The sequence below is a fragment of the Paramisgurnus dabryanus genome, chromosome 2 (assembly GCF_030506205.2).
Source record: "Paramisgurnus dabryanus chromosome 2, PD_genome_1.1, whole genome shotgun sequence".
Classification (NCBI taxonomy): domain Eukaryota; kingdom Metazoa; phylum Chordata; class Actinopteri; order Cypriniformes; family Cobitidae; genus Paramisgurnus; species Paramisgurnus dabryanus.
The window spans coordinates 52,791,236-52,814,584 of record NC_133338.1 but is presented as its reverse complement, the minus strand read 5'-3'; the positions used below and the strand labels follow the sequence as shown (position 1 = coordinate 52,814,584).

At 35.6% G+C, this 23,349-nt stretch overlaps 2 protein-coding genes across 2 annotated transcripts; both read right to left on the bottom strand.

Moving 5' to 3' along the window:
• Positions 1-968: 968 nt before the first annotated feature.
• Positions 969-8,719, bottom strand: csnk2a2a (casein kinase 2, alpha prime polypeptide a). The gene is made up of 12 exons (XM_065261693.2): positions 8,487-8,719; positions 6,746-6,857; positions 6,181-6,282; positions 5,998-6,048; positions 5,802-5,861; positions 5,638-5,721; positions 5,434-5,544; positions 4,172-4,273; positions 3,987-4,087; positions 3,585-3,733; positions 1,564-1,651; positions 969-1,478 (listed from the first exon to the last, which is right to left on the bottom strand). Exons 1-11 carry the CDS (start codon positions 8,585-8,587, stop codon positions 1,578-1,580), a joined length of 1,047 nt encoding a protein of 348 aa, XP_065117765.1. The 5' UTR covers positions 8,588-8,719; the 3' UTR covers positions 969-1,478; positions 1,564-1,577.
• A 2,034-nt stretch (positions 8,720-10,753) lies between these two features.
• znf319a (zinc finger protein 319a) lies at positions 10,754-19,737 on the bottom strand. The gene is made up of 2 exons (XM_065261691.1): positions 19,552-19,737; positions 10,754-14,961 (listed from the first exon to the last, which is right to left on the bottom strand). The coding sequence occupies exon 2, from the start codon at positions 14,746-14,748 to the stop codon at positions 12,976-12,978; it is 1,773 nt and encodes a 590-aa protein (XP_065117763.1). The 5' UTR covers positions 14,749-14,961; positions 19,552-19,737; the 3' UTR covers positions 10,754-12,975.
• Positions 19,738-23,349: the final 3,612 nt, after the last annotated feature.

Below are 23,349 nucleotides of genomic sequence, written 5' to 3'. Positions count from 1 at the left end.
CTTCACCCATTTGCATTAAACTTTGTATTGTTAGAACCCCAGTCACGTTTTTGAATGGTTGTGCACAATTTCCTCAGTTTCCGCTGAGACGGGAGAAATACAGATTTCAGTGTTGCACTTCCTTCTTTCAATGATGTAAAAATCATAATTTTGCCTCATTGAAAGCAGGAAGTCCAATGTCTTTGTTGAGGGGGTGAGACTACAAACACCCCTTTTCTCGAACAAATAGGCACCAAATTCGAAATGTATGTTACAAATATGACGCACTTTCAATAAAGATTAATGTTTCTACAGGTGAAATGCTCCTTTAAATACATCTCCCTCCACTATCATTCACAGCTGTTTAACACTAATTGTGCGTTCACACAAAACGCGAATAAATCGCGTTATTCGTGTGTAGTTGGACGCTTGAACATAGTTAACCCACTTTATTCACACGTTGAAATTCGCATCAGTCGCGTGTGAAATTCAAACACGAATACAATCAATTTGCCAGCTTTAGCTAGCTTGTAGTCTTGATATGTATATATAAAGCTCAAATTGATTAAAGAGCATTTTTAACAACTTACCAGATTCTCAACCTCCTCAGTTACTTTCTTCCAAGATCCTTTTTATTCCCGTTTCTATAAAAGTACGAAGATGATTTTGTCCTCCATTGTCGTTTCGTATTTCTGACTCTGCTCGCTACATCATAATTACATCACTACTAGAGCAAGCTCCTGATTGGTTAACGGGGGGCAAAAATATTTTGCAAAGTTCAGATTTTTCAACTCCAAACGTCCAAAACGCTCAATTTGTGCCACCTAATTCACGAAAACGCACCACAGGATGTCTACCGCGTCTTTGCATTGACTTAACATGTAAATCACTTTAATGCGCTTAATGCTTTATTCGCGTCTGGTGTGAACGCACCATAATAACTCACACACTTTGAATACAGTGGGGAAACAAAAACAACATCAGGCCGATTACAAACAGTTTCATTTAATATATCTTATTCTCAATAAATTGCAGTAAAGCCTCCATACCTGACAATACTATAGTTTATAATCTGAGCTCATATCAGCAGGGCAAGTCATTGAACAACACAATCTTCCAGTACATAATACAAGCAGGATCCTGAGCCCCGTCAGTCATCTATAGCCTGAGAGTCTTGAGGAAAGAGCAGGCATTCTTTCTCAATCTTAATATCATAGCTTAATTCAGTGTTGTTCCAAAACTCAAATGGAAATGTCAAACTCAAAAAAGGGAAGGAAGAAAGAAGATGAGAGGATAAACAACAGAACACCAATCTGGTACCTAGGAAATAATGGCAAGCAGCACTAATACAAAGTGAATGTGGGAGAAGGGCTGATGCCCGTCGTGTTCGATCTGTACAAGTCTTGTGTTGCTTAATAACTTCTGCTCCAGTAAACTGAAGTTTCACACCTGAAAGGCAGCACGTCTCTGCGTGACATGTTGAGGTAAAAAAGGTTTTCCTGGAAGAAACAGTCAAAGAATATGAGTACCTTAAACCGGAAGTGTGAAAACACTGCGACTGACTCCATGCGATTTTCGTCTTACCTGCTTTTAGCTCATCATGTTGTGGCTGAGCTGCTTATTGCAAGAGCGCCCTCCGAGTTAGACAGAGGTTTTCCCTTCAGCACGGGATCTATAAAAAAACAAAATGGATTTGCATAACTTGTCAATCGTAAGCAGGTAGTGATTCATAAATTGTTTCCATTACCTTTCAAATTGCGCAAATTGAAACTGCAAATTGAAAAATCGCCCAATGGAAACCCTCCAATTTCGTATACTCACATAAATTGCAGAAAACGTTTTTACGCTCAGGCAATTCGTAAAAAGAAATATATCGCAAAACTGTAAATGATTTTAATTTGCATTCAGGTCGCCTACTTTGTATGTACAGGTCGAAAATGTGCAATTCATTTGCAATTATTTTACTTGCAGTAAATAGTTTATCCAGAAGAGGGCGTTGATTTACAAGCTAGTCGATGAAAACTGCTTAAACACAACGGACCGGAACACATGCAAGCAACATCAACAATGGAGGCCATATATTTTAGAGATTATGCAAAACAACACACATTTATACTATACCATGAATGAGTACAACAATGTTTACATGAGTTTGTGGCATCACCCCTTTAAACCTAGTTAAATGCTCCTTTTGGACCCCTGTAGGCCAGGACAGATATTACATGCGTCCAACGGCTTTGTTCGCGTCAATGAAGTAAGCCGTGCGTACACTGTCATATGTGTAGATCTGTCACGGTTATGAAATTTGGCTGACGGTTAATTACTACAAATTGTGACTATCATTACGATTAATTACCTGTTTTTTTTGCTTTGACATTTAATTCTCATAAATTTTTTGTTTGCTCATAAATTAATTTTCAATTACTTTGTTGTGATTATTTAAATAAAATCTTTTGCAAGGTTTATCTGGCAGTAAATTATTATACACATAACACATATTTAAAAGTAATCTGATACTGTCTAGCTTATACAGGCGCTGCAGCTCCCCCTTGTGTTTTTTAGAGAGATGTGCAATCATTGCGGTGATCGGAAATCATCGCGATGAGGTCAAACAATCGCGATGAGACGATTAAAATCCTACTTTTTCTCACTGGCTTTTAATATTGTGTAATCTTTATAGACTGTTTTATGTTTTTTAGACTTATTTTTTACGTTCTTTTATCTTTAATTGTATTAATATATGATTATTATCTTTCTTGTCTCTATCTTTTTATGCATTCACTTTGCGTCAGTTTGGTCAGCATGTGCGCTGTTTTAAATGTGCTCTATAAATAAATAAACTTAAAATATATTTTCAGGTTTAGATAACACACTTGCATCTCCTTAGATTAAAAATATTGGCTAGTACAGTGGCTGTGATATATATAACCCTACAAACATCCATCGCCATGATTTTTTTTAATGACTTGAAAATGTAATGAAAAATTATAGTCACAAAACATTGTTAAAGGAAAACACCACAGTTTTTCAATATTTTATTATGTTCTTACCTCAACGTATACGAATTAATACATACCTATCTTTTTTCAATGCGTGCACTTTTAATCTTTGTACAGCGCCTCTTAAATGTGTTAGCATTTAGCCTAGCGCCATTCATTCCTTAGGATCCAAACAGGGATGAATTTAGAAGCCACCAAACACTTCCATGTTTTCCCTATTTAAAGACTGTTACATGAGTAGTTACACGAGTTAGTATGGTGGCACAAAATACAACTTTTGTTTGGAGCCATAGGAATGAATGGGGCTAGGCTAAATGCTAACACATTCAAAAAAACGCTGTACAAAGATTAAAAGTGCACCCATTGAAAAAAGATAGGAAATTATAAGATATTAAAGATATGAAGTCATCTAAAATTAAGTTAAAAACATAGTAAAATATTGAAAAACAGTGGTGTTTTCCTTTAATGGAAACCGATGTGTCATTTCGCAATAGTTTTTATCTGTAATGGAAACCAGTGCTTTCATAATAATACTGATTCATGTCTCCAAATATGCTAATTTAAAAATAAGAATTGAATAAATGACATAAAGGACATGTTACTTACAGAAGTAGGGATGTTCCATGGCCTCTTGTGCCGTCAATCTCTGTTGATGATCATAACGCAGGAGTTTATCCAGCAAATCCAAAGCTTCGGGGCTCACCAGGTGCTGATTCTCTGGCTGAACAAAGTTCTCCCAGCGTTTTCGATTCTGCCTAAAGCATGCATTTATAAAATTTAAAAAGGCTACAAATTTAAATTCACAATATATACTAGAGATACACAAAATATCAAATCATTACTGTTATTTGAAGTGTAAAAGTTCTAGTGTGAACAGCTATTCTGAAAAACAATATAGGTCTGACATCATATCGGTTATCAGCCATAATAAAAATGGATAATTGTAGGTATAGTTTTGCATCCCAAAAACTACTAATAAAAATTTCACTTCGACTGTTAAAGACTTACTGGCCAAGCAAATCTTTGAAACGTGTGTCCAACTCGATGTGATACTTGTTCAGGTAGCTAAACAGCTCTTCTGTTCCAAGAACCTTGGCAATTCTGACCAGCTGTAACAAACAATTGTATTTAAAATACTATAATAAGGGAAATATTCTCAAAAAATTTATACAAGCATGAATGAATGGTCATACCTGATCATAGTTGTCCTGACCGTGGAAAAACGGCTCTTTCTGGAAGATCATGCTGGCTAACATACAACCCAAGCTCCACATGTCCAGACTGTAGTCATACATCTGAAAAATTTTATTTCATTTTAAACACCATACTCAAAACATTCTGGAAAGAAGCTTGTGATAAAATGTAGTGGTTGACCAGTATGGGTTTTTAATGGCCAATGTGGAAAGCAATATGGCCGATATACACGAATGTAATTATAGTAAATAAGAGACAAGCAGAAAATTGGTGAAGATAAACATGTGATGCATAATATTCAATATACCCATTTTAAATAATAAAAAAGGCAAATATACTGCAGATCTAACACCTCACAGTACTGTTTGAATAAGATTATGCACAATGTAACATTGGGTCATAAAGTGAATAATGATTGGTCATTTTACTGTGTGCCTAACTTTGGCTTTACATGCCAGTGTTTATTCATGACAACAAATTTAAGGAACAGAAAGATGTATTTGCCGATACCAATAATTTTTCCTTTTAATTCATAGTTTAAATTCTTATGTTTCTTTGTTTATTATTGTGATATTTTATTATGCTTTTAAAGGTGCAGTGTGTAAATTTTAGCGGCATCTAGTGGTGAGGTTGTGATTTGCACCCAATGGCTCAGTCCACTGCTCACTTTTGAAACGTATTGACAAGCTACGGTAGCCGCCACCGAAAAAACATGTCATTGTCAGAGACAACTTAGAAACAAGTTTGTCCTTTAAGGGCTTCTGTAGAAACATGGCGGCACAAAATGGCGACTTCCACGTTAGGGGACCCTCGTGTATGTAGATAAAAATGTCTCATTCTAAGGTAATAAAAGCATAACGGTTAATTATAAAACGGTCTTTATACACCCCTGATAATATAGTTTTGTATATTATTTAGCATTTCTGTCAAGAGATCTTGCTAAAAATTACACACTGCACCTTTAAATATCTCCAAAATGTAATGTTTTTTTTTTTCTCTTAATTTTTCACCCTCTTTGAAATAATTTATTTCTAAGCACTTTGAATGATCTCAATGTATGTAATGTGCTATATAAATAAACTTGCCTTGGCGAATAAAATGTTATTGAAAGTCTAAGCTCGAAACAATACCTGATGTTTGTTAAATAAGAGTATCTTCATGTATCTTTATAGCTTAGATATAGATAATACAGATGACACAAATTCACATATCTGTTTCAAGTGACTTTGAATTATACACATACTATAAACACAGTATGTACCTGATAATCAACCAACAGCTCGGGCCCTTTGTATGATCTTGAGGCAACCCGTACATTGTATTCCTGTGCGGGGTGGTAAAACTCAGCCAGACCCCAATCTATGAGCCTCAACTACAGCACACAAACAAAAACAGATTTTAAGAGCACCTTCACATTGATTTGCAACAAAAATTGCATCAAAGATAAGTATTAATCCATGCTTACCTTTCTCATCTGGTGGTCTATCATGACATTGTGTGGTTTGACATCGCGATGCATGATGCCCATGCTGTGAGAGTAGTCCAAAGCCTGTAGAGACACAGGACACATGAGCAATCTCTTACTAAAAAGAAAAAAAAACGTTTTTAGCTACAATAAATAGCGCTTACCTTGAGAAGTTCATACAAGTAAAATCGGATGTCAAAATCTGTTAGTCTCTGGTAGAGGTCCTGCAAATGAGCACAACAGAATGTGAGAAATGAGAGAAAATTTTCCATTCAGTTTATTTTTAAACCACAGTTTAACAGCATGAAGACATTTGTGAAGTCTTGCAGGTTTTGTAGCGCCTGGAAATAAAAGTGATACCTTGAAATCTGTGTTATTGATGTATTCAAACACCAGAGCAGGCGTTCTAGACTGTCAACAAAAAAAGACAAATTTGTGTTATAAGAAGATACATTTAGTATAAACATCCAATTCCAAATAGACTTTAAAATTCCTAATTATTCTTATGCATTCCCATTAGGATTTATATCCTGTAGCACTCACCACTGGATCCTTTACTGTGTCTACAAGACGAATGATGTTGGTTCCTCCCCTTAGGTTCTCCAAAATTTTGATCTCACGCTTAATCTTCTTCTTCTTAACCGGCTGCAAAGGTAAACAAACATTAAGAAAGATTTTCAAACTGATGCTCAGACCCTAACTAGTGATAGACCGATATATTTGTGAGGGGTTTTTTGCTGCCGTGTTCTCCGAATTTTATCCAGCATTATTTACAGACAGAGTGCTGGAAGCCACAAGCGATTGCAGGTCATGTGACTAAAAACAACCACCCTTTCCATGACAACATCGAAAGATAGTCACCTGTTTTTACCATTTGTTAAATATAGTTTTTTTAAGTTCAATAAAATGTTACTTTTTTAAAATTGAGACTTGTAACATTTGGCACCAGTGAGCAAAAGCAGTATCGGCTCCAAATATCGGACTTAAGAAAAGCAGCAGATCAGTCATCGGCTAAGGCTGATTAAACAAAAATCGGTATCGGCATCGGCACTGAAAAATCCATATCGGTCGATCCCTACCCCTAACATAAGAGACCAACCGTTCTTACCTTCAGTATTTTAACAACTACCCTGTCATTGCTGTTAATGTTGATTGCTTCAAACACTTCACTATATTTGCCTCTTCCAAGCTTTCGCACGAGCTGGTAATCATCCTGGTTGCTGGATCAGAGAGAGAGAGAAAGAAAGAGAGAGAGAGAGAAAGCAAAGAATTAATTATAGATGTGCAACATTATGTTTTTGGACACGTACCATTGTAACACCATGGTTATTATTAGACCTATCTATTTAAAATTCTTTATAAGAAACCTTTATTAAACACAACATGATGCCAGAACATGGTAATCATTTATTACCATCCCTGCTGTAAAAAAAGCAGTTTCCATTAGGGTTGCATAACGATTAATTGTGATTAATTTATAGCAAAATAAAAGTTTTGTTTACATCATATATGCGTGTCTACTGTGTATAATAATAACCTTGTATAAATAAAAACACACACATGCATGTATATATTTAAAAAATGTTTACATGTGTATATGTATGTATAATTCATATTATATGTAAATACTTAATATATAAATATATTTTTTATATATATTTTTATATGTATGTTTATATATATTGATATATATATATATATATAAATACATATAAATAATTATTAATTATTATTTACAGTTCACACACATATATGATGTATACAAAAACCTTTATTCTGCAATAGATTAACCATGATTAATCGTTATGCAACCCGAGTTTTCCATTATGAAAATCATTATACAACTTCAATGTACTCTTTTGGTTAATTCTACTATGATTAAATGGTGTTTAATTAAACATACCATCAGTGGAACCCAACACAACCAAAGACCCACAGAGACCACTATACTACACTGACTATACCAAACAATAAAATACTATAAAAAAAATTAAAAAAAATACTACACTAATAAAATATACAATACAATACAATATATGTGTTACCTTACTATACTATACAAAGCTACAAAAATACTTTGTATACTTTTATACTATGCAAAGGCAACATTGCTATGAATTCAACACTACACTACGATATACTATACTAAACTATAAAAATACTATACTATACCCAAACTATACTATACAATGCTAATACAGTACAATACAATACTACACTATATAATAACAAAATACAATAGAACTACAGTACTGTACTATACAAAGCTATACTTTGTATACTTTCATATTATACATAGCAATACTACACTTTACAATGCTATACCATTTAATACTACGTTATACTATACTACAGTTCACTGAACAATAAAATACTACTGTACTATGTAACACTATATTATACAATGCTTATACAATTTACAACTACACAATAGTATACTACACTACACTAAACTAAACAAAAAATACTACACTATACTATACTATACAATAAAATATTGTGCTTATACAATTTACAACTACACAATACTATACAATACACTGCTAAACGATTAAATATAAAGTACTGTAAAAAAACGATATTATACCACTATTATACTACAATGATTATACAATACTATGCTATAAAACCCTATAAAAAACAATAAAATATTATACATTATAATAATACTATACTACACTAATAAACCATACTTAACTATAACCATTAAGACCACTAGTATGTTTTGTATGATGGTTTCTATTGATTTTTTAGCAGCCAGGGATGGTATTACTAACTGATATCATTACTTTTCCATAGTACCGCCCCCCTTCCCAGCAGAAATTATGTCAGTGCAGAATCATCAGTACCTCCAACTGGGCACGTGAGCCTCATAATCCCAGTACTCTTTGCTCTTGACAGTGTTGGCATCAGCATACACGCGGGCTTTACTGCTCACGGGACCTGGCATGTCGGGCTGGGCCAGTCGAAACGCCTCCCCTCCACCTGCAACGACGAGTTTCTCTACGCGAGAGTCAGGAGTCGAGCGAGTCTGCTGTGAATAACCGCGGACGATACAGTAAAACCCCACGATACTGTAAAAAGCTTCAATGCGATCTCTCGCGAGCGATGGTGATTGACAGCTGCTGTGCAGCGGCGCGCATGACCTCGCGCTGACGCTCGCAGCACTAAAAGCCAAAGCAAAAATAAGGGGGCGGTTGAAACTGTGCAAAAACCTGTTTATCTGCTGATAGAGCGCCAGTTTATTAAAAACAGGGATTAAAGTTATAGTCAGCCTAAAATCCGTTCGGTTAGTAGGTAAAATATCTATTTATATATAAATAAATAATGTAACAGCTTTTAAAACAACAGCAACACACGCATGAACATATAATATTGCCTGTAGGAGCTTTTGTATTTTTACATTAAACCAAATACGTATGCGGGTGGAAATGAATGCAATATATTTATCCAAAGCGCAGATCTGTCAAGTCCGCCAATGTGATGTTGATACGCGGTAAAATGAAACGTAAACACGCCGAACTGTCAGGTTGATCGATTGTCTGGGTGGATGATAAGCATTTGATCATCGCTGTTTATTTCATTTACCATTACTTTTTTTATTTATCTTAATGTAACATCCTCTCCGGGTAACAGTGCTAACTAGGCTAGCAAAATCGATGAATCGGTTTATTTGGCCGCTACGACTTCCGGATCCACGGCTCCAGGTTTACGATTAATTTGCAATCGCAGCGTTCCGGTCCCTGCCGGTGATCCCTGGTGTTAAATTCAGTGTGTGATCGAGGGGATCTGCTGATTTTAGTCCTTTATCGCGCTCCTGTCGATTTTTCAATCGCTCGGTTAGACACCGGAAATACTCAATGAACGTCCTGTGCGCTCATGTCAAAATAAGAGCCTCCCTTTGGCGTATGTTCTGTGCAATTTAGAATTTATATGTATTTAATACAGGACGTTTATCTTATAATTTAAAGGGGGAAATAATTATAGTTTTGAAGGACATAATCGTTTAACTTTTTTGACTCTTTAATAGTATGTTTTTCTAATACTATAATTTTATTATTATAGGGGTGGTTTCCCAGACATGGTTTATCCTAGTCCCAAACTAAAATGCATTTTTGAGCTGCAGTAATTTCAAAACACCTTGCACTAACATATTTTAACATATATCAGTTCCATTGTTTTGTCTCAAGACGCACACCAGTATAGTTTTTGACAAGGTTTGTTTGTAAAAACTACATAAATGTCCTAAAATAACTAAGGTAAATAATCTAATCCTGGTTTAATCTAAACCCTGTCCGGGAAACTGCCCCATAATGTTATAATTATAAACCAATCATGAAATAGTAAAGTTAATTGATTATGAAATATCATAAATGGGGGTTATGTGTTGGTCAATAAATCATATTTTATCTTCTTCAGAGTAGCCCAAGTAGGCACTCATTGCCCTAGATTAACTTGTTTATTCTTAACTTCCTAAGGTTTACCATGGGATATTTATTATGTGTGTTATATGAGTTTTCATGGTACTTCATATACAAAAAAAAATTAAATTTTGCATTATACATTTTCCTGGTTTTAAAATATTTAAATTAAGCATTTTTGTTGAGCAATTATGCCATTTTGAATAGATGTTTGATATATTGCTGGTTAGTAGGAAATTAAACATGTTTATTGGAATGCTCAGAAATAATGTAAAAATAATAATTTAGAAGAATTGTGTGTAAAAAATATGAATCAATTTAACTCAAATACAATGTTGTGTTTTAATCACGAAGGGTCAGTTTCCTGTACAAGGTTTAGATTAATCCTGGACTAGGCTTTAGTTATATTAGGACATTTAATAATTTTTACAAACATACCTTACAAAAAAAAAAGTACTGGTTGTGCATCTTGATACAAAACAATTATGTCACTGATATGTTAATTTAAAAACATCTTGCACTGACATATCTTAAGGCAGCTCAAACATGCATTTTTCTCTGGGTCTAGGATATCTGGAAAACTAGACCTATACATTTGTAGAAATACTGTTTAAGATTGATCATTTCAAAGCAACTTCAAAACGGTAACACATCGGGTTTTACGGTTTACTTCGCAAAGAATTACACTTACTACCTATGTTTACAAACATTTATTTTTGTAAATGTCTTGTGAGGTTATGACATGCCACATTTTTGTTAAAATGAAAGAAAAACACAATATGGCAAATTTACAGCTGTAGCCTCTTCACTGACTTGTCTAAGAAACACAGAAAAATTTAAACATACAGTACAAGGGATGGACTGAACAACATACAAAAGAAGGTGCTGGATTGTATAGATCACATCTGTTCTCACTCAAATACAAAACAACACATTTGAGAATTTTGCTTTACAAGCAATGACCGTTCAATCTCTAACTGCATTTAATGCAGATGAAAATAAAAGTACAGGAACCTATAACAAAAACAAACAATACTGACACATAAGCCATTCATGTTAGTAAGGCTTTCAGAGGCACGAAAAAGGAAAAAGAAATGTTTCCGATGTTTACATTCAAGCTGTTAGAATCCTACAATATAACATGAATATGCATTTATATAAAGTATCATGGTTTTTAAAGTTCTCCAAGTTGACAATGAACACTCAACTAATACTTAATACTCGTGAGTATAGAGTTAAACATAACCTATACTTCAACACTCAAATTACATTATAAGATGACTTTTTTAGAAATAGCAGCTACATAATCATGTACTGAGAAGCATAATATTTCTACCGTTGCATATCTATCCCCGGGTTTGATATTTTAATCCAATTAAAATGTTGTATTATCAAAAGATTGAAATACCAACAACAGATATATGGTATTCGGAACATTTAGCCACTTAAGGAGAAAGCAAACGCAAAACTTGTGGCAGTGAAGTTAAACAGCTTGTCTGTGGCAAAAAAAATAAATCCACCAAGAGAAGTAACGTCCTCAATAGAGAGGAAATCGATCACAAACACACAGTCTACAGTATAATGCGAATACACGAACATATACTAAACTATCACTGTACTCAAGTCAAGGCGATACAAAACATCCATGTACAGGTAACTTTACAACTTCTACAGCATTGTTTAGCTAACGCAACGTCTGTTTGCAATTCGCAAACAAAATTATGTTTTTGTTGTTACCCATTGCCTGTAAATAGGGATGCATAACGATTAATCGCAACTAATCGTTTGCAGAATGAAAGTTTTTGTTTACATCATATATCTGTGTGTACTGTGTATAATAATTATTTATATATAAATACACACCCATGTATACATGTAAGAAATATTTACATGTGTATATACATATTTATATATAATTTATATACTTAATATACAAATATATTTTTTCTTAAAATTATACATATGTGTGTATTTATTTATACATCATTATACACAGCATACACAAATTATGTAAACCAAAACTTTTATTCTGCAAACGATTAGTTGCGATTAATCGTTAGACAGCCCTACCTGTAAATCAAATTTTACTACTAAAACCGCATTTGCAAGCGATTGCGTTATTGTGAGAGATGATTCAAAATTCACTATAGTGAAATAAACGTCTAAATACTGGTGTAGTTCCTTGCTTACGAGTTAACATAGAAATGTGCACCAATGACAGATTACAACAAACAGTATTCATTATTTTAAGCTATTCATGCATACATATACCCTGTTACATCATGGGTTAGGTGAAGTTATACATTACCAATACATATAATCACTATATTGTTCAGATACAGTGTTCCAGATCCATGATGAACTGATGTAGATTGTAGATGGAGAGCACTGGAAAAAGGCGAGTGGCTATCAGGATCAAATCCTTGGGCACCAATTCAAGTCCATCTAAAAAAAACCTGATAGCTGCATCTCTGATTTTGTCGTGTTTTAGGTAGGGTGAATTTTATAAACAAAGCAGAATTCAAACTAAATAATTTTTAGTTTATGTTAAATTAATCTAATTTGTTAAGAACACCAGTCATAAGCGTATAACGTGGTGTAAAGTATCATAACGATTTGCACAAGAGACACGTTCATAACAACAAGCTTATTTTCAGTAGAGTAGCTATCTATTTAGTGTATGGTTTGTTTGTCAACACTGTTGGTACCGAACTGAAGCAAATTTCTGTCCGGGAAATAGATGCCAACATTTACCCAGAGTCTGACAAGACTTGTACAAGTCGTCACTTTTTGTGCAGTTTCTTACCAGTCCAACAAGAAGTTCAATGCCTCTGGGTTATGCAAAGCGTTAACAGTTCCACTAAATGTTTTGAGATAAAGTTTAAATGTTATTTAAATGTCTGCAGAGGAGTAGGAACTATTCAATGCATGAAGATGCCGGATAACCCCCTCCTTCTGCGGTGTGTTGAACCGTGTGCTCTTGAAGCGCGCCCAGCTCTCCGAAACAATCTCCACACCATACGCACTTGAACTGGGCTTCACGAGAGTGGACGATGCCATGTTTAGCCAGGTGCTCACGTTGCTTGAATCCTTTGTCGCAGGTGGGGCACTTAAAGGGTTTTTCACCTGTGTGAACTCTGCGATGGCGCTGCAGCTCTGAAGAATATTTAAACCGCCGTTCGCAGTCCGCACATTTCATTGGCTTTTCTCGGGCGGGGTCGCAGCGGTGCTGCACAAAATCGGATGACGACTGGAAGCGACGGCCGCACAGCGAGCATTTGAGCGGCTTTTCGGTGCAATGGGAGTTTTGGTGGCGCTGTAACGTCGACGACTTTTTGTAGCCCTTCCCACACACGTCACACTTGTAAGGCTTTTCTGGAGCGTTGGATCCAGAGTTCGATTCCGTGCACTTGTGCCTTAGTAGCTCTCCGGATTGTCTGAAGCCCTTCTGGCAGGCGGCGCATTTGAACAGGCTTTCGATGCCGTGTACATGCTGATGGTACAGAAGGTGAGAAGGTTGCAGGAAACCCTTGTCGCACTGATTGCATTTGAACGGACGATCCGCTGGGTTTTTGTGCGTGCGTCGATGGCGAACAAGTGCATACTGCTGCTTAAAGCTCATCTGACACTCCTCGCACTGGAAAGGCCGCTCTTCGGAGTGCGTGCGCTCGTGCTGTCGCAGGTCCGAGGGCCGTTTAAAGCTTTTTCCACATGCGGTGCAGCGGAAGGGGCGCTCTCCGGCGGGTTGGCACTGATGATGGAGAAGCTCGGAGGACTCTTTGAAATGAAGCTCGCACAGGTTGCACTTGAACAGGTGCTCGCCGGAATGAGCGTACATGTGCCGTACCAGGTGCTGCCTGTGTTTGAAGGTCTTTTCGCAAACTGCGCATTTATAAGGCCGATCTGCGCTGTGAGTTCGCTGGTGGTGCGCCAGGTGTGAAGCCTGACTGAAGCTTTTGTCGCAGGTGTCGCACTTGTAGGGTTTCTCTCCCGTGTGCACCCTTTCGTGACGGGACAGTTCAGAGAGGTGTCGGAACGATTTGTTGCACACGGAGCACTTGTACGGACGGTCGGAGCCCTGAAAAGCCGTGGAGGAAGAGGAACCCATGGCCGCCCCGTCGCTAGACGTCTCACCAGTGGAGGGCTGTTGAGGGTTCGATGAAGCGGAATCCGGGCGGTACGTTTTCTCACAAATAGAGCACTTCATCGGATTGTTTCCGGTGTTGTGCTCGTTATGATGCTGCGCCAAAGACGTAAGAAGAGAAAATCCCATTTTGCACACGCCACACACGAACGGCTTCTGCTCAACCTGGACGCACTGGTGCTCTAGAAGATCCGTGGCCTGGTTGAAAATCTTCATGCACTGAGTGCACTGGAACGAACGGTCTTGGTTAACCATGCACTGATGCTCATGGGGATTAGCCAGGTGCGATATATCGTGGCCGCATGCCCCGCATTTGTGACCACCTTCACTCCCCACTTGCAGCGAAGGCTGTTGGGCCGGCAGCGGGTGTTGCTGTGCGTGTTGGCCATGTTGAGACTGCTGTAAAGCCGGGTCTGCCTGTAGGACGATACCGTACGCAGCGCTGGCCAAAGGATTCTCTGCCCCCTGAAGTAGGGGGTGCCCGACAGGTGGAGGGGCCACTGCATGCTGCTGTTGCCACGCTTCTGTCATTCTTCCACTGTACATGTATGAATTCAGATTTTAGGGATCAGCACAAAAACTTTCTCGGTCGGATCACTGGAAGAGCTGTGTAGTTGACGTATGGCCAAAATGTTCAAGAGGTTTGGGTGAGCTTGTTCATAGTACAAGTAAAGTGAATTTTTAGATTAGATATCAATCTGAGGGCAACGTCTGAATTTTTCTAATGTGAATTACAAAGAAGAGTCTCCAAATGCATACCTGCAATGAATAAAAAAACAAGGGTCATAAAGCAGATATTTTTAAATACTCAAGATTCCCACAAACTTTGTTCTTTTCTTTTGTGTATGGGCCATTTACAGAAACCTGTTGCCCCACAACCAAAAAAACAAAACATTTAAAAAGTATTAAGTACTTAAATCTTATATTTACGAAGACCCTTCTATCAACTAAAACCCACAATAATATTTAAATATCAATAAGCTTAATAGATCTAAAATTAAATTCATTGGAAAAGTATACAATAATATTTAAAACATCAGTAAGCTTTATTCGTATAAAGTGATAATTTATTGGCTACTTTTATTTGGAGTTGGCTGTCCCGAACCTTGATGCGGCTTTCACACAGGACGCGGTGTGGCTGCGCTATGAAACCCATTCATGTCAATGGCTTGCGAGGGTGGTTTGTAGGGCTGTAACGATTAATTGTGTGTCCCATTAAAAATGCCCGTCTGAAATAGATTCAGAATCGATTTTAAATCGATTATGTGTTTCATGCACAGCTTGTGCGTGTACTATGGCATTTGGTCAGTAGGAGGTCCTTATCAATCTAAAATCACTCGTTAAACAAAATCATTCAAAATATTCTTTATTATCTTGAAAATACCTGAAACAATTTGAAGAAAAGCGATATAAATATTCCTGTAGACATTGAATAGCATTCGTAATACTACTTCTTCTGTGAGTGAGGGAGTTCCTGCACGAGAGCGCCCCCAGGCTTTTGGATGTGCTGGGATTTCACCGTAATTCATTCAAATTCATTCATTGAAAAAATGCGCATTTGCACGATTAATCATTACAGCCCTAGCGGTTTGTTGTTGCAACGAGCTCACGTTGCAAAGTTCAAAATAGTTTAACTTTTGCACTGCGCTCTGTGACGATTACCCGCGCGACTAATAGAAAATGTGGCATCCAAACAAGCACCAAAATCAAATTGGATGAAAAGCTTATACTGTGTGTTTCGGAATTCCCGGAGCGTTATAATACAAATTTACGCTCCTATAGAGACATCGGAAGGAAAGCCGTGTCACGGAAACACATAGCAATTCAAGTTGGCATGTCAGATGTGTTTTAAGTCAGGTAGCTTGTTGTAGGTAGGCAGCTTAAAGTTACATGAAATGGAGACGGGCAACATCAGTCTCTGTATTCCATTAAACCAAATATAAACAGTGTAGTAAATTATTGAAAACCTGCCTACTTTGGTCTGGCCAGCAGAGCGCAAATCGCTTGGCTGCGCTTAACCCAGTGGCGAGCGCAGCATACACCACGTCCTATGTGAAAGCCACATAACCTCATAATTTATATTTTTTAAAATGATACTGAAATAAATTCTGTGTAAATTATTTCCCTGAAAATAAATCTTTCGGATTTAAAAAAATAAGATAAAAAATATATTTATTTATTTTATATTTTCATTGTAAAACATTAAACTTTATGTAAAAATGTTAGGGGTTAGGGTTGTGACAATTAATCGGGCAAATGCGGATTTTCTCAATTAATGAATTTGAATGAATTACGGTGAAATGCCGCCACATTCAAAAGCCAGGGGGCGCTTTCGTGCAGAAACTCCATTTGTGCCACAGCAGAAGTATCATTACAAACACTATTTCAGGAAATTTCTAAAGGAATATTTATATCGCTGTTCTTCAGATTGTTTCAGGTATTTTCATGATAATAGAGAATATTTTGAATGATTGTGTTTGACGAGTGTTGCTTTTTTAAAGTCAAACTCATAGTGATTTTAGATTGATAAGGACTTCCTACTGATCACGGAGCCGTAGTACATGCATAAGCTGTGCATGAAACACTGAATCGGAGCCTTACGATTTAGAATTGATTTTTAGACAGGTCTTTTCAATGGGAACGCGATGTATCGATGCACATTAGGGGTGTAAATCGGACAGTTCATTGTGATACGCAAGGAATAAATAACGACAGGGTGTTGAATTATAAGAAAATAATGCACACCCAAGGTGGTAATTTGCATGTGCATTATATTCGAATAATTCAAAGGACCAGAGTCAGTTATTCTTCTTATACCACGGTTACCACAAACATTGCTGTGGTGCCTATTTTTAAGACATTTGACAGGTTAGGTGTGCGGTTTACAAAAAATCATCACCCATTGAACATTTCTCAACCAATCAGAATAAAGGCACCGTGGTATAAGATACAGTATCAATTATCTCCGCCAGCGATGCGGTATATGCCAATACATCAAGCATTTCTTCAATGCATTAAAGTTCAATTCATTTATTTATTGATACTTTATCTAGAAAAAAAATACTTTTTTCATATAGAAAAATAAAAAATTTAGGATAAAAATGTAACATAAGATCAAGCTTATGATGGCAACAGTCAAAGTCTTTAGTGTTTCCAATCTATTTTCCAAATACAAATTATTTCCAAACCCACGATTTGCGTGCGATAGTCCTCACAACATCATCTTCTGCCTCTTTCACTGCTTTGTTGCTGCATTGCATTCACTTTCTGACAAAAGCACACGAAAATAAATGAAAATGTGCGCTTTGGCGGAAATGCATAGATGGATGATACATCAAGGAACAAGGACGCGGAGAGTGTCAAAATAAAGGTACTTCATATCGATATTTTATGTGTGGCATCGATGCATCAATCGTATTGTTATAAATTTTATCAATGCATTGATCCATATCGATGTATCGTTACACCTCTGCATTTTCGTGTCACAACCGAAACAGTTTAAAAAAATGTGTCCACTGGCTGTGACTGATTTTAATCACACCCCTACATTAAATATTCCTGTGTCGATCTCTCTCATAACTACATGGTGAGTAGATAAGGTCCCACCATTTTGAGGACTTGAATTCGTCCATCGAGAACTGATTGGATCGTTTGAAGTTGGGTCATGTTGCTATTTGCTAATCGCTGCGATCTTTTCACAGGCCCTGCCCACCTGCCATACCATATGACCGGAAGTAAAGCGAGCTCATTTCGAGGAGGAGAGGAGATTTGCGTGTAGGATTAAAGATTATGTGGGCTCTTAAATTTCAAAAAAATAATGAAGCTCAAAGAAAAGTAATTTGTAAACAAATACCACAACATTCCAACACAAATAATTTTTCATTTCAATTTAATTGCATCTTTAAGAAAACGTTGTTGGGTTTTGCTTCATAAAATGTGGTTTTTAGACATGTGCTAGCTAACAATGCGCTAAAAAACATCTTTGATAGACTCAAAAGTATCTAAAATTGTCACTTGTACACTGTAAATATTTTACTTAATTTTTAAGTTTAATCAACTGGCTGTGCAAGTCATTTCAACTTACCATTTTAATTTAATAAATCAAGTTGAAATAGGTTCACTTAGCTTGTTAAGTTACAAATAACAAAAACACATGTTGATGTAACTCAAACATATGTTAAAGTCATGTGATCGAAATGTGGCGAAGCTTCGGTTATGACATCACTGTTTTCGGTAGTGACAATTTTAGTGGGACAGCTGTTTGCTCCTATATCTGTAGTAGAATGGCCCATATACAGGATTAACTATTTGAAAAATAAACCATATTATATTATAGCATTACACTATATAAAAGTTGCACTCATTAAGAACTGTTTTAAATGTTTTATTGAGCATAGCCAGAATATGAAGTGAATTGTTTAGGTAAAGCATCATAAAAAATGTTTATTTTTTTACATGTAGAGTGAAATATTAACAGTTTTTGACTGTCATCTCCATGTCAAGCAGTGTCCCCATCTATCACATATCTCATGGTTGAGTTTAGATAGATTGGGACACTGCTTGACACGGAGATGATATATACATTTTATATTCCCGTTTTAAGTTTCTAGGTTTGGAAATCACATTTGTAAAAATTCACAGATGTGAACTCTAAACACTATACTTAAACTTTTATTTATATCTACAAAAGGGACATCACTGTTTCATGACTGATGCACTAGCATATATCCATACATAGCACACACTACTATTAGTTTATTATGTAAATGCATACAAATGCATTCCCATTATAACATGCTAACATACAAAACATAGCATGTGATTAACAATGAAAACACAATGCAAGCAATCACAACATTGCAATACACGCATTGAGCATCTAAAATAAAACTCGCGAATTTCTCCAGTCGATCGCATTTTGCTAACGTTAACGTAAAAAAAAAAAAACGGGAGAAATCCGAAATGTCATTTGATCCTCTTAATTCGCCGTTTCATGTAAACTACAAGTAATGACTTCAACATAACATCCACAGGCACAATAACACTAAAAGGCCTGTTATAAAACCACAACCGTGTTTTTTTATTCGCTGTTTGTGTTCAGGAAAACTTCAGTTAGCGGCGGCACCGCTAGCCTGTGATGCTAATGCCCTCGCGCTCTCAATCTGCCCGTCTGCAACCGCGACATTTCAACTCTCACATGCAATATATCCACAACTGCAAACATTTACAACACGTATGCAGAAAAACATGCAAACTGCATGCACCCCGACGTAAGACATCCCGCAAGTGTGTTTACTAGCACACAAACCGTAGCTATTGCGATAATATACAGCACTGCCGTTAACCTACCTTGTGTCGCGTTTTCCCCTCGACTCCTTAATATCATAAAGATTCAGACTAGTAAAAATGCATAAGCTTCGGGTGGTTGTTTATTGTCAAGGGGAAAATCAGGGCCTTTCCCTAGCAATGGGATGCAAAAGGCCCGAATGAATATGACGCATCGCAACTGCGCGTCCAGCCCCTCGAGCAGCCCGATGATATGGGCGGAATCAGGCCAGTGGAAAATCACTGATGTGTTTATAGATGAGCGACCCTTCCAATTGACACATTTATCAACCAATTCATGCTTATACATAAGCGAAATGATAAAGCAGTGATGAGGCTTTAACTTTACGATATACATACAATATCCAGTTAATCATAGGAATAAATGGCTTAAGTGTAATTTATATTCTGTATTCTCAGATACCTCCAAAGAAATCTACGTGCATATTTTTTGCTCGAGTGAATATGCACATTTAAACATAATAATGCATATCTTAATGAATTCTATTCTGCTTTCTTGATGGAAAAATTCCTATGAAAAATCCATAATTTTAATTTGGACCCAGATCTAATGGGCTCACTTATGAAATAAGCCATTTTTGCATATGCATTTATTGACTGCATGACTTGCACTGCATTCAAGCAATATATTTAATCAGTATGTGTATTAGTACATGATGTGCATGTTAAAAAGGTTCACAGCAGAATTATTTTTGGTTCCCCAAAGCAGTGGTTTTCAATTATGATGCCAAAGACCCCCAAATATGATGAACCTTTTGTAAGGGAACCCTTACCGAAAATATATTTGATTTTATATATTTTTATGTATATTTTATGTGACCCATGAGGCAAAAAAAAATCTTTGGCCAAAAATATGTTTTAAAAATATGCTAAATAAATTTTTAGAAAGTATAGCTTAAATCTATTTTTGAATGTTAAAAAATATTTTTAGTATTAACCTTTATATATTAACATATAGTTCAAAATGTATTTCAGGGGCAACAAATATATTTCTAATTTTACAACTCATATGGCAAAAATATATCCGGTGTTATATTATACAGTTTTATTTTATTATATATATATTCCACAACGTCTCTTTTTTTCCCTTAAATACTGTATATTATTTATTTCTATTTTTATTCTTATTTCTTTTAAATTTGTAAAACTTGTTTTTGTGTAATGCTGTTGTTGTTGTACACTGTGGTTGAGGGAATCTAATTTTGATACTCTGTATGTCTTGTACATTCAGCAGAATTGACAATAAACTTGACTTTGAAAATATGTTTTCCTGACCAAAATATAAAAGTTTGTATAAAAGGTATAAAGTATAAGTATTTAATGTATAAATATGTATAAAATGTAAAATATGTATATTTTTGCAGTTGAAAACACATTTAATTTGAACATTTTAAACCGGTTTTGTTTACAGTATTTATAAAATACAAAGTTTTTCTTACAATGCAACGTTAATATAAATGCTTTAAAACATATTAAGTTTTAAAATATATTTTAAAATATAAAAATTGTGCAAAAAATATATATACATTTTTGTAAACATATTTCAAAATATATTTCAATACATATTTGTTGAATATTTTGAAATATATTTAAAAATTTTGGGGGGATTGGCTACACATAAGAGTATTTAATTGCAATCATTTCTTTCTTCCCTTTATATAGTCTGAAGAAAAGGTTATTTACATATTAAAGGTTCTAAATGGAACCAACCTTGTAGGAACCCTTATTTTTAGGAGTGTAGTTTAGCAATGTTGCCATATGAAGCACTATTTTATGCCTTATATTGTCTAACACTGAGCAACGTTGCCTCATTTCACTGTATATATTACTGAGATGACAATATGTGACCCTGGACCACAAAACCAGTCATAAGAATTAATAAACAAGTTTAATAAATAAGCTTCCCATTGATGTATGGTTTGTTATAATAGGACACAATTTGGTCAAGATACATTTCTTTGAAAATCTGGAATATGAGGGTGCAAAAAATCTAAATATTGAAAAAATCGCCTTTTAAAGTTGTCCAAATGAAGTCCTTAGTAACACATATTACTAATGATAAATAAATTTTTGCTATATTTACGTTATGATATTTACAAAATATCTTCATGGAACATGAGCTTTACTTAATTAACAAAATAATAATAATAATAAAACAATAATATATTGTTGGCTATTGCTACAAATATATCCGTGTTACTTCAGACGCACAAAACTTAAGGTTTAGTTCTCCACGGTCACATATAGGTTCTTTGGCTCCCTAAAATCGACCCAGAATCTTAGTGTTGCCAGTGCAGTGCTCAGCCCATTGAGCTACAGGAAAACATTATCGTGCAGTTTCCTTGACAGGGTTTGGATTAAATAGATAATTCACACAATTTTTTTTATTGTGTCTTAATTTACTTACCCTCACATTGTCCTTTTGTGTTCAACAGAAAAAAGGAATTCATACAGGTCTCGAACGACATGAAAAAATTAAGAAAAAAATCATTTTTCTTTTTTGGGTGAACTATCCCTTTAAGCAAGGATATTCCTGTGCCAACAGTTTTTAGTCAAGATAGCTTAAACAAGCATTTTAGTTTTTAGACTTAAGCCCTGTCCGAGAAATCTCCCCTATACCATTAATGTTGACGTTTATGATTTTACAGCTACATTCTACAGCTCATTACACTGTAAAAAATCCAACTTCAAATTATTCTTTCAACAAAGATAATTAAGTAACTTGAACAAAGATATTTTTGTGTTGAAGGGCGTCAAATCATTATTTTGTGTTCAGTGAATGAAAAAAGCATAATCATTCAGCTAACAAATATTATTTTGTTGACTGGACTTAGATATATAAGTTTTTGTCCAATTCATTCACCCAACTTGCCAAACTGAGTAATCTGAACAAGCAATTAAAAAAAAACAATGGTTGGATTTAATGGTTCCCAGCATGCATTGCGAAAACAGAAATTAGCTGATTGCCTTATCAGTTTAAGGTGGTTCAACTTGTTGGTTTAAGTTGACATTATTGAGTGGAGTAAACTCAAAAAAGCTGTGCAGCAAGTTGCCTTGAAATTTTAAGTTAAGTCAACTTTTTATTTTTTACAGTGTACAGGTCACCATCAGTAGCTGGGTTTCCATCGAAACAAAGCGAATCTTAAAAAAACAAAAAACAAAACAAATGCAAATTAGGTACGATTCCATCAAGTTAAATGAGCGAATGTTGGTGGTATTTCGTAACCTAGTAATCAACAGAAAATAAAACTTTTTAAAACCAATAAAAATGGAGACTGAAGACAAAAAGTTATAAATTCAAGTGCAGCTTGTCATTGCCAAACTAAATGCTGTGCATAGAAGAAGAAATGCAGATTTTTTATGCAGGCACTAGCAGCAATAGCATTACGACGACGTAGAGTCCCGTATATGGGAAAGAAAACGATCAGTCCTGTGGGTTTAATGTTCGCTACATCAAAATTTAATCGGCGAATGCGGTTCCATCTCCCATTATTTACTCTTTTTACATAAGTCAAAAACCACCTCAAGCAAGCATAAAAACTTTTATACACGGAGGGATTTTATTCGAAATTTGGCGTTTCCATCACTGGTTTCTTATGCAATACTTCAAAATGTGCATCAAATCAGTGTGAATCTGTGTGCTTTAAATGCATGCATTTGGCAGTTGCTTTTAGTGATGGCATTCATACTCTACAAATACATTCTCAAATACATGTTGATCACTGTTCATTGTTTAAAAGTGAAAAAAAAAACACATAATTTGTGCGTTCCTGTTTCTCATAAAGACCACGTGCCACAGCG